General features: G+C 43.0%; 1 protein-coding gene and 1 non-coding gene across 9 annotated transcripts in view; one reads left to right on the top strand and one right to left on the bottom strand.

Annotated features, from left to right (window-relative positions):
- PTPN3 (protein tyrosine phosphatase non-receptor type 3) overlaps positions 1-12,423 on the bottom strand; it is a 144,472-nt gene that overhangs the window by 80,326 nt on the left and 51,723 nt on the right. For all 8 annotated transcript variants that reach the window (XM_023584102.2, XM_023584103.2, XM_071217077.1 and 5 more), the window contains exon 2: positions 2,771-2,925. In XM_023584102.2, coding sequence (XP_023439870.2) covers positions 2,771-2,925 — 155 coding nt within the window. The remainder of the gene's footprint in view (positions 1-2,770; positions 2,926-12,423) is intronic.
- Positions 9,484-9,589, top strand: LOC111760026 (U6 spliceosomal RNA). The gene has a single exon (XR_002793831.1). It is a non-coding gene; the product is annotated as a U6 spliceosomal RNA (small nuclear RNA).

Raw genomic sequence — 12,423 nt, 5'->3', positions numbered from 1 at the left:
GTGCAGCGGTGCTCAGAGATGTATTCACCAAGTGCAATGAATGTCTCATGATGATGGAGGAGGTTGTTGCTATGGGGGAAGGAGTGGGGTGAGGGGGGTGGCGGGTATATGGGGACCTCATATTTTTTGAATGTAGCATTAAAAAAATGAATAAAGACAAAAAATAGAAAAAAAAAAAAAGGGCAGGGATTTCTCTTCATTCTATTTACTGCTGTATTCTCTGTACCCAGAACAAAGTGTGCCTCAGAAGAGGTGCTGCTCGGTAAATGTGTGTCAGATGAATAAATGAATTATATGGCAAGAAACATTCAGATTCCTGTCAGGAAGAAGGTACACAGTCGAGAAATAGCTCCCAGACAAAGTTAATTTTAATGAAGGAGCCAGACATACACTATATTGTCAGACTGTACCATCTGAAAGAGACATTTGTGACCTTTAAAAAGGCTTGTTTAACCACAAATTCTATAGAGGATTATGCTAAAAATGAAACAGACATAGGACGAAGTTCTGTAGAATCAAATCAGTTGCTTTCAGTAATGTTATGACCTTGCCAAAAAGGCCCCTAAATCAGCTCTAAACTATAGTGTGCGCTGAGATCAAAGAGGGGGCAGTTAAAAATGCAGATTCTCAGGCCCCAACACCAGCATATACATTTCAAAATACCCAGAGGGGACAAGGTATTGACATTTTTAACATGCCACCTCGGTGGTTCTGATGTCTTTTTTTTCAATTATTTATTTACTTTTGGCACCCCTGCTCCCCCCGCTCCCCGCCATTGCGTGTGCTCACTGTGCGCTCACTGTGCGCTCACTGTGCGCTCACTGTGTCTGTATGTTGTGCGCCGGGTCTGCTCACCTTCTTCTTACGAGGCACCAGGAACGGAGCCTGGGACCTCCCGTGTGAGAGGGAGGTGCCCAGTTGCTTGAGCCACATCTGCTCCCTGATGTACTTTAAGAAATAGCCATTAAGGTCACGCTGTCCCAGACAGGAACTATTAGTTACTAGAGCATATTAACATTAAAATTAAATAGAATAAAAAATCGAAAAAATTATTTTCTCCATTGCTCCAAGTTCAATAGCCACATGTGGCATGTGGCCCGCTATTAGATGGCCCAGAGAGCACGTCCATCATCACAGAAAGTTTTTTGGAAAATGTTGTTCGAGAGGGTGTTTTTGTCCCAACTGGCTACTTAGGAGACAGGCCACAGGTGTATGTTCTATCACCTTCTCATTAGACTTTGGAGACATCTAACTAAATTCAATTCCCTGCTGAGTTTCCCCCTTCCTACTACAATAACGTTCCCACGCGCAAAACGAGACAGTTTGCCTGGGGAGCAGCTGAGACCTGCACAGTCGTGGAAGCCGGCGGGGGCGGGGGTGGTAGGAAACGCGTCTCCACTGTCCAGTTTCCACTCTTGGCAGGGGAGTGGCCCATGCACCCACGTCTTAGTTGTCTGCCTAACTCCCGTCCCCTGGCAGGGAGGAGCCCACGGCCAAGTCAAGTGGCAGCGACCCTACCCCTCCAGCCACGCTCTCCTCTCGCCTGATGAGCCGTCAAGCTCCGCAGACACCTGGGTCAGCAGGAGGCAAAGGAGTGGGTGGGGTGGAAGACCCGGCAGTCAATTTTTGTGACCCTTTAATTCCTGTGGCCTTTTACTGCCCCCAATTGTTCTCCTGTCCTATGTTTTCTCTTCTGACATCTTTCCTTGCACAGTGAACTTTCCAGGCGGGGGTGAATGCTGGCACTGGGTCCAGGGCTGGGGGTGACTCTGACTAAATGTCACGGGAATAAAAGTGGTGACGGGTGGGGTGGGGCCAGCAAGGGACTCTTCGAGCATCTTCCTGCTGTGCTGGGAGACTCAAGTCCTGGTTTCTTGCCCTGGTTCTGCCATGAGCTCAAGGTGGAAGCATCACTACCTTCCACACAGGGCCCGTTCCCTCTTGTGTTTAATGAGTGCCTCCTGGATGCCCTGTCCTCAAAGTTAATAATTACGACGATGTGACAAGGGCTCTAATAAAGCAGACACAGGACACTGTTCCTGAAGCACTAGCTCTGCCTCGGCCTCCGACTGACGAGGCCTACTCAGGAGAGGTAATGCCTGAGGATTACGCAGTTCACGTCACAAAGACGACAGGAAGGCTCTCTCAGAAGAGGCGAGGATATGGGCCACGTTGTGAAGTCTCTCCAGTCCAATCACAACATAACAGCTCTGAGAGATAACTGAAACGACTGGGCCTTCATTTTAAACAATTTAAAATTGTTCATCTCGGAAGCAGATTTGGTTCAACGGATAGTGCGTCCACCTACCACATGGGAGGTCCAGGGTCCAAACCGCGGGCCTCCTTGACCCGTGTGGAGCTGGCCCATGCGCAGTGCTGATGCGCGCAAGGAGAGCCCTGCCACGCAGGGGTGTCCCCCGCGTAGGGGAGCCCCACGCGCAAGGAGTGCACCCCGTAAGGAGAGCCGCCCAGTGCGAAAAAAGTGCAGCCTGCCCAGGAATGGCGCCACACACACGGAGAGCTGACACAGCAAGATGACGCAACAAAAAGAAACACAGATTCCTGGTGCAGCCAACAAGAATAGAAGTAGACACAGAAGAATACACAGCAAATGGACACAGAGAACAGACAACTGGCGAGAGGGGGGGAGAGAAATAAATAAAAAATAAATCTGAAAAAAATAAAATTGTTCATTTTGTAAACATTTCACGAGAGAAAAGCTATTCCTTAGGAGCATTAATTTGGGAAAAATAAAATGAGGAGAACTTACGTTAGCTTTAAAGGTCTGTACCAAGCCATCTAAAAAGCGGATGCCGCAGATGACTTCAGATCGCGTTTTCTCTTTGGGTAATTCTGAGGTGCGTATGTTATTAATTCTTCCACCCAACGCACGTAACCGGGAGGTCATAACTATTGCTGGATAACCTGTAACATAAGATATACCCGTTAGCCCTGTGATGTGCAAGCCACCAGCTGTCCACAGATGCCCTCGGGGCCTGCCAAGTCACAGATAAGGAGAAGTCCATTACACCATGTTTCTATCTGAGCTTTGGCCTCTAAGATGCTCTATGTAAAACTTACTCAATTAAAACACGTTCGTAGAATTACATGGCTTGTTTATTTGCATGTCTTATTACCTCCCTGGTCCAAATCTTCTTGTGAGGTATATTTTCCAGGCTTTTACACTTTAATTTATGTTTTGACTATTTTATGTACTTGTGTATTCTACCCCTGAGGTTTTACAGAACTAAATGTGGAACAAATACGATTTAAAAATGAAAAAATTTACTGATAAATCTGGCTATATTATAGTTAAGACTGCCTATTCATTAAAAAAGAGACCAATAAAAGAGTAAAAAGGCAACCCACAGTGGGGGAGAAGATATTTGTAATACTTATATCCAAAAAGAATATGTAAAGGACTCCTACAACTCAGCAAGAGAAAAAACAGCCTGGTAGAAAATGGGAAGACAACTCAAATAGGTACTCAACCTTGTTAGGAGTAGAGGAAATGCAAATCAAAACCACAGAACGACTGTACCATCCACCCACCAGAAAAGCTACAATGAACATCACTGAGAAAACCAAGTGTTAGCCAGGCATGGAGCAACTGGAACTCACGCTTTGCAGGTGAGAACGCAAATTACTGCACCTGCTTTGGAATACTGGCAGTCTCTATTAAAGCTGAACATATGCACACTTGTGGTATTATTCAATTACTTCTAGGCATATTCCCAGAAAAATGTAATTTTTTTAAAAGATTTATGTTATTCCACCCCCTCATTGTTTGTGCTCGCTGTCTGCTCTCTGTGTCTCTTCGTCTTCTCTTTAGGAGGCACTGGAAACCGAACCTGGAACCTCTCATATGGGAGAGAGGTGCTCAATCACTTGAGCCACCGCCACTCCCTGTTTTGTTGTGTCTCTCATTGTCTTTCCTCTTTGAGTCTCCTTGTTGCATCATCTTGTCTGCCAGCTTGCCACACCTACCCATCACGCCAGCTTGCTGTCTTGCTTGTCTTCTCTAGGAGGCACTGGGAACAGAACACAGGACCTCCCGTGTGGTAGGCAGAAGCTCAACTGCTTGAGCCACATCCGCTTCCCCAAAAATGTGCTTTTATTCACTAAAAGACGTATAAGAGTATTCAAAACAGTCAAAAAGTCCATCAATAGTAGAATGGGTAAACCATGGTACAGTCATACAGTGGACTATTACTCAGCAAAGAAAATAAGTGAGCTACCATTATATGCAACAGCAGGAAGGAATTCCTCTAACATCATGTGGCTCAAAAAAGCCACACGCAACAGATCACCTATTGCATGAGTCCATTGACATTAAGTTCAAAACCAGGAAAATGAATCGACGCTGACAGAAGAAAGGAGGGGGGTTATCTTTGGGTCTAGCGCCTGGGAAGGGAGAAAAGAGGTTTCTGGGGTGCTTATAATATTCTATTTCTTGATTTGGGTGCTATGACACTGGTGTATTCACTTTGTGAAAATTCATCAATTCTGCATTTGTGATTTGAGCACTTTTCTGCGTGCACGTTATATTTCAGCAACAAGTTTACTTAAAAAGAGATGGACTTACGAGCAACCAAATGTTCTTCTTCTTAATCCCCTACAAACGAGCGATAATGAGCTGCATATGCTATTCTTTCTGCTGGAACGAATAGCTCCTCTTGCCCTGACCGGCTCCCACAGAGCCCTCTGCACAAGCTCCACCTCCCCAGGGAAGCCATCCGAGGGCTTCCCAACTAGTCTCTATTTCCCCTATAGGTGCTCCTCTAGAGCTCAGCACTTCAAACTTACACTAATAGCTGCTTTTGCGATTACTTACGCTAAGCACCCCGAGGGTAGGAATCACGTCTAGTTTTGTTCTCTACATCTCTGTATTAGTCAGCCAAAGGGGGTGCTGATGCAAACTACCAGAAATTGGTTGGTTTTTATAAAGGGTATTTATTTGGGGTAGGAGCTTATAGATACCACACCATAAAGCATAAGTTACTTCCCTCACCGCAGTCTATTTTCACGTGTTGGAGCAAGATGGCTGCCGACCTCTGCAAGGGCAAGCCTTCCTGGGCTCCTCCCTTTCTGGTTCTTACTTTTCTTTCCTCTGTAGCTTATTTCCTGGCTTCAGCATCAAACTCCAACATCAAAACTCCAGCATTAAAAGCCCCAGCTCTGTCCTCTGCCATGCCTTTTATCTGAGTCCCCACCCACCAAGGGGCCCTAATGACATGGCCCAATCAAAGCCCTAATCATAACTGAATCATGCCCAGTAATAGATCAGATTACAAACAATCTCGTATCTATTTTTGGAATTCATAACCATATCAAACTGCTACAATCGCCCTCTGACAGGCAGTCAATAAATATCTGAACGCATTAGCGCATGCGAGGAAGAAGGAAATGAAAAATGAAGCAAAGCTTTATCATTTGGGAAAAAAACAGCAGGAAAACTGATAGAAACACATGGGTGGGTGGGAGCAGAGAGGGCAGGGATGGCATAGAGCGAGGGCGCCAACCCAGAACACAGCGAGGACGTCCTGGGACTGCGCATCACACGCCGCAACGCGTGCCATCGCACTGGGCTCTTGCTAAAATGCAGACTCTGATTCAGAGGGTCTGGGTAGGGCCCGAGAATCTGCATTTCTCAGTCTCCCAGGTGATTCCGAGGTTGCCGGTCCAGGGCCCGCGCCATGACTAGCAAGCCACAGGCAACTGGGAATGCAGGAACAAACAGCAGGGCAGGGATCAGGGCCAGAAGACAGAGACTTGGAAATCAGGAGCTTTCCGAAATCCTTCCGAGTGACTCAGCTCTTAGAGGGCTGAGGACGTGAAGGCAGATGGGAGGTGAGGAGGAGGCCTCTGGGAACCACCAAGGCACAGATAAGGGGCAGGCAGGAGGACAAGATGAAGCCGCATAGTCCTAGAGGGAGCAGGTACACCGCGCCCAGAAAGCGCCCCGTACTAGGTCCCTCAACACGGTCAAGGTGCTCCAGGGAAACCTCCCTTCTTCTGTAGAGGGGGACAGGAAATCTCAAATACGAACACAAAAGTCCTGGGATCAGCAGTGGAAATAAACTTACTTAGGCATTTATAAAATTCCACCCACCCCACCACCTCCACCTTGCCCTTTCCAATGAAAATGTCATCCCAGGCAGGGCTGCATCTTCTGAGTAATACAAAGAGTTATCGGAAGACAACAAATGTGTTCCATACTACTTGGATCATGTTGAATTTGAAATGTCAGATTTATTATTGAGTCCTTGCCTAAGAATTTGAGGTGGGTTACACCGTTTTTTAAAAGATACAACAGAACTATTACAAGTGTTCTTAGTGGGAGGTGCACATCAGGATCACCCGGGGAGTGTTTAAAAAATGTGCACGTCCTGGCCTCATCTCCAGATCATGACTCAACAGCCTGGAATGGCCGTCCCCTCGGGAAGCCATCGAAGAGACAGACAGGCAACGGCTAGAGTGGGTTTTCAGGGAACCCCAGGGGGCTGGGGGGATGGTCTGAATTAGACTACAGGGTCTGTGCAACCCAAGCCATTCACGGTAGGGGCACTTGTGAAAGAAGGGGGCTTGTCATTCCCTGGGGCAGCTGGAACTGAGAAATTATCAAAGGTTTCCAGGCTTGCCCATCTTTGGACAGAGAAAAACAACAGTGATTTCAAGTCGGAGCCTCCAAATGAAAGTCACATGGGCTGACAGGCCAACTGCAGGCAGATCTCCAAAATGCTGCTCCTGAGCAGGCCCGGGTAGCTAAGCGCTAGCGTGGGTAACGGGTAACGGTGGGGACGCCTATTAATTTAATCATGGTTCGTGGCACTCCCCGGCACAGTCACGTAGTCAGCTGGCAAAAATAAAGCAGCCCAGAAGAGACATACTTTTCCCTCCTCACAAGAGCTTGACACCAGCGGATAACGTCATAAATAGGTAAAGCTGTAGAAGTTCTTCCTGCAAATGTTCTTAGAACAAACCTCGATATGATTAAGTCTGATGTTGAATAATCTCATAATTGAGCCGTGTGGTGTTTTTGGATTGTCTTGCAATTATATCTTAAACAATCCACTCTGGACAATAGATGGCTGCCTAGCCGCGCAGTTTCCGGTAGCACAGCAATTGGGGAACTGGGAGTTTCTATGGCTTCCTTTATAAGCCTCTTAACTCTAAACAAAGCCACAACCGAAGCAGGAACACATTGGCCTCTCTGGTCACAGCTGATGACGGCTGTAGCTGATGCATTTTACAATATCGAAGCTCAGCTTGTTCTTTACATAACTTTAAAAACCAAGCAGTAATGGCTTTAGAATCTCTTGCCCAATAACAGAGGTTCTACTGTGACTATTCTTTTTATTACAGGTTATACTTGCAAAACTTATGATAGAGATGACAGCTCCCTCTGCACATAGTAGAGGCCCGATAAATATCATTGAATGTTAGGTTAGTGTGTGTCAGGTTAGCGTGTGTCAAGTGCCTAGCAGTATGTGGAATGCATAATAGGTATTTAATAAAAGGCATGTTGTGAACAATGCTAAGCATCTAATACCATCAAGGTGTTGACTTTGGATCCTGGATTTTGGATTCTGATTTCAAACATATAAATGCTCTAGTTCTTCTTTGCCTTAATAGAAACAACCTGCTAAATGAAAAAAGGAGTAGTTGTTTCAGATGTAAGACATATCTGTGAGCTGCCCTGCAAACTCAGTGGCAGCAGAATAATGAGGCCACAAATTGCCAAGCCCTGTGGTCAGGACCGGCTGGGTAACAAGGCTTCCACCACTGTTTCTGATGGGGAGATGCCACTGCTTTATTTCCTAAGAGTTTACATGTGGATCTGGAGAACAGTGTTCTTTCACAAGTCAATGAACCACAGGAAGAAAGGAGACAAGCACGCACGAGTTATAAAGCAGCTCATCTCCAATTTTGATATTTTAAAAAGTATAAAATCATTTCATACCCCTGTTTTTTAAAATTAAGAAAAGGAACTTAGACCTTTAATTCAAGAATGTAAGTTTCAATAAAAACTGATTTACAAACACCTAATTTGCGAATCACCTGTACAAACAAACCCTGGGTGTCTCCCCACAGGAATCAACGTGACTAATGATCAAACTGAACTAGGTCAATGCTACCACCTAGTGGCCACCAGGGGGAAATACCTCATCTTGCACCCTATGACTGGTCTTCCACAAGGGAAACATGGCAAGCTATGCTCTCTTCTTTCCTCGTTTAGTAGTCACAATTCAATTTGTTCCAGGAATCTCTTTATTTTTTTATTTATTTTTTGCTGTTTATGAGCCCAAAGAGATGACTGATCTGCTCGAGAAGGAAAAGTTACAAACGTCAAGTGCAATCAGCCATATTAATTGGATGACTCATCAAATTAAGTCTGCTTCTCATCAAATACCAATATTTAATGTATTTAAAAGAAATATTCTATTTGCTTAGCTGCTAATACAGTAAAACTATTGGCTTTCTCTTCCTTCTCACTGTAAATACAGAAGTTGAGCTGTATCATGGAGTCTTCAGGGTTCAAACTGGAGTCCTAGCAATCGCTTGCTGCTTTCACGGCATTGGGTAGGAAAACAAACCACTCTTTACAACTGTTGTCTGCACCTCCAGTTCTGGTCTAGTTGGTTGGTTGAGCATAGCGTTATTAATAACAGAAAACAAATGGAAGACAATCTAAAGGCAAAGGTTGAACATATACTATTAGAGGAATATTATATAGTCGTTTTTAATAAGCTGGCCTTTTTGAAGTCCATGCATGAGAATGTTCCTTAAATTTCTCTAAAATGAGCTGGTTACTCCCTTCTAACTGGCAGAGATTTGTTCATCACTTATTAAATATGAAGATCAGATCAGCTGGGATGAAGAAAAAGTTTCGGAAATGGTAAAGGACACACAAAATTGTGAATGTTACTAATGCCACTGAATTGTTCACTTAAAAATGGTTAGGGGAAGCGAACTTGTCCCAGTGGATAGGGCGTCCGTTTACCACATGGGAGGTCCGCGGTTCAAACCCCGGGCCTCCTTGACCCGTGTGGAGCTGGCCCATGTGCAGTGCTGATGCGCGCAAGGAGTGGCCTGCCATGCAGGGGTGTCCCCCATATAGAGGAGCCCCAAGAACAAGGAATGTGCCCTGTAAGGAGAGCTGCCCAGCGCGAAGAAAGTGCAGCCTGCCCAAGTACAGCACCGCACACACAGAGAGCTGACACAACAAGATGATGCAATAAAAAGAAACAGATTTCCAGTGCCGCTGATAAGGACAGAAGTGGTCACAGAAGAACACACAGTGAATGGACACAGAGAGCAGACAACTGGGGGGGGGGGCATGGGAGAGAAATTAAAAAAAAAAAAAAAGGTTAGGCTAACTAATTGTGTATTCCATATATTTTACCACAACTTTTTTTTAAAAGATTAGATCAAACTAAGAATTTATGTTTTAAAGATTAAGTGATTAAAATGAGACTCTGTGTGCTTGCTACAGCAGCACATAACTAAAATTAGAACAATATGGAGAAGATTAGCCCGGCCCCTGTGCAAGGCTGACAAGCAAGTTCATGAAGTGCTCCATATTGTTACGGAAAAAGAACTGAGAGTTCAGAAATAAACCTACAACATCTACGACCAACTGATTTTTGACAAGGGTGCCAAGTACATTAACTGGGGAAAGAAGGGTCCCTTCAACAAAGGGTGCTGGGAAAACTGGATATTCACTATCTCACACCATATACAAAAATTAGGTCTATATGGGCCATAGACCTAGATAAAATATCTAAAACCATAAACCTCCCCCAAAGTAAACCTAAGGGTTTAATAGTGATTTCTTAGATATGACACCAAAATTATGAGCAACAACAGAATAGATAAGATGGACTCGGTCAAGATTGAAAGCTTTTATATGCCAAAGGACACAAGAAAGCAAAAAGTCAACCTACAGAATGGGAGAAAATAAGAACCATATACATGATAAGGGTTTAATACCCAGAATACGTGAAGAACTTCTGAATCTCAACAAAAACACAACTCTGTTTAAAAATGGAAAAAAAGACTTGAACAGACATTTCTCTAAAATAGATATTCAAAGACTAATAAAGGATGATCAACACCACTGGTCATCAGGGAAAGGCAAATCACAACAATACTACATCACACCCATTAAGATGGCTGCTTTAAAAACCACACCAACAAATAGATAATAAGTGTTGGTACGGATGTGGAGAAATAGGCACATCCGTTCATGGTTAGTGGGAGTGTAAAATGGTACAGCCCCTGTGGAAGATGGTTTGGTGGATCCTCAGGAAGTCAGGTATAGAACTACTATATGACCCAGCAATATAAACTTCTCCGTATATACCCAAAAGAATTGAAAGCAGGGACTCAGGAAGTTATATGCACACCAGGGTTCACAGTGGCATTATTCACAATTGCCAGAAGATGGAAGCAACCCTAGTGCCCGTTGACAGGTGAATGGATAAAGAATATGTGGTATATACATACAATGGAATATTATTCAGCGGTAAAAAGGAATGTTCTGATTCATACGACAACATGGGTGAACCCTGAAGACATAACGTTGAATGAAATAAAACCGGACACACACAAAAAGACAAATATTGTATTATTTCACTGATACGAAATATTTAGAAGAAGCAAACTTCAAAGAGACAGACAGTAGTTAACAGTTTACAGGGGGAGGGGCATAGGAGTGGGAAGAGGGAGTTAAAACTTAACGGATAAAGAGTTTCTATGTGAGGTGATGAAAAAGTAGGTATAATGGATATCGGCAATGGCAGAATAATATTGTGAATGTAATTAATACTACTGAATTTATACTTGAATGTGGTTAAAACAGTAAATCATGAGTTGCATATTTGTTAAAAAAAACACACTTTAAAAAAATGAGACTTTGCTTTTAACTAGTGACTTAAATAAAACTTTCGTGAACATACACAAGAATCATCTCGGAAGTTTATTAAAAGGCAGAATCCTGGTGCCACCCAGAGATTCAGGTTCAGTACGGGCCCAGGAAAATGCCTTTTTTAACTTAAAAAAAATTTCAAACTTACAGAAGAGCTGCAAGAAAAGAGAAAGAACCCCCATATACCCTTTAACCTGGATTTAACCGTTAACAATTTGCCACGTGTTTTTTCCTTCCTCTACCCAAACACACCCACCATGATTTTTTTCTAGACCATTTGGGAGTGAGTTAAAGATATCGTACCCCTTTACCTCTAACTGCTTTAGCATGTGTCTTCTAATAACAGGGTCATGGCATAACCACAGAACAAGGATCACAGAGGAAACAAAACACTGATAAAACACCACTATCTAATAGATAGTCCGTATTAAAATTTCAGATTGTTCTAAGGATGTACTTTACAGCAGTTTCTTTCGTCCTGATCCAGGATCCCAAATTGCCTTTCATTAGCTGCTATGTTATGGGAAACACTCGCAGCCAGAGATCTCGGGGGTTTCTTTCAGTTTTGGCAGATTGTGCTTACAAGCTAGTTTTTCCTAAAATCACTTCCCAGAGCTAAAAAGAGTTTCTATAGTTCAGCAGCTGTCTCTTCGTGGCTCAGTCTGGGAGAAGACCTTCCTAAATCATTGTTGATAAAGAAACACATTTGCCAGTCTATATGTCAGTGCTGGGATTAGCTCTGTTGTCAAAACAGAGAAGAAGAAAAAAGCAGCGTGAAAATCAAATTAGTTCAAAAAGGATTTTATCACTTGATGTTATTTAACCAGATGTCTTGGCTTGTTCACTGGAATTAGTTCATGGACAATCTTTCACAGGCACCATTTCTTAACAATTTATAACACTCGAGTTATTAAAAAAAGACCACAGTATCTTCCGTTATCCACGTGCTTTCTCAAAAAAAAATGCATTTTCTAAATAAAAAAAAAAGCATGAAAGAGTGACTACTGCTATTTTAAGAAAGGAAAGAAGCAAGACAAAAGAAAGGCTTATGTTTTGTGTCACTTATAAGGCTCAGCAAATGTTACTAATGAAATACAGCCCAGCTATTTAAAAATTAGTGATTTTCGCTTTTGTTTTTGAAACGCCATCTTAGAAAACACTTCCATATACATTACTTCACTTTAAAAATTTTAAATTATGTGCAAACGTAACAAAATTAAATTTTTCCTCATGACTCTATTATTTACATAACTTTATTATCACTACTTTATTCTATTTTTTCTCCTTTCATGTCTTTTTTTAATTTCCAAAGTCTGTCACTGCATAAAAACACCAAGTTGGATATGCTAACTTATTTTTAAAATTGGCTGTTAAGGTAAACAATCACTACTGAATACTTAGCAAATTTGGGGGAGGAAAAATCTACTCATTAAAGGAGGCATTTCATATTGTTAATCCATATTGAGTCTATATACCAAAAAATCAATTAATTT

This window comes from Dasypus novemcinctus, chromosome 8, assembly GCF_030445035.2.
Source record: "Dasypus novemcinctus isolate mDasNov1 chromosome 8, mDasNov1.1.hap2, whole genome shotgun sequence".
Taxonomy (NCBI): Eukaryota; Metazoa; Chordata; class Mammalia; order Cingulata; family Dasypodidae; genus Dasypus; species Dasypus novemcinctus.
The sequence above is the reverse complement of the archived record's forward strand: the minus strand, read 5'-3'. Positions and strand labels throughout refer to the sequence as shown.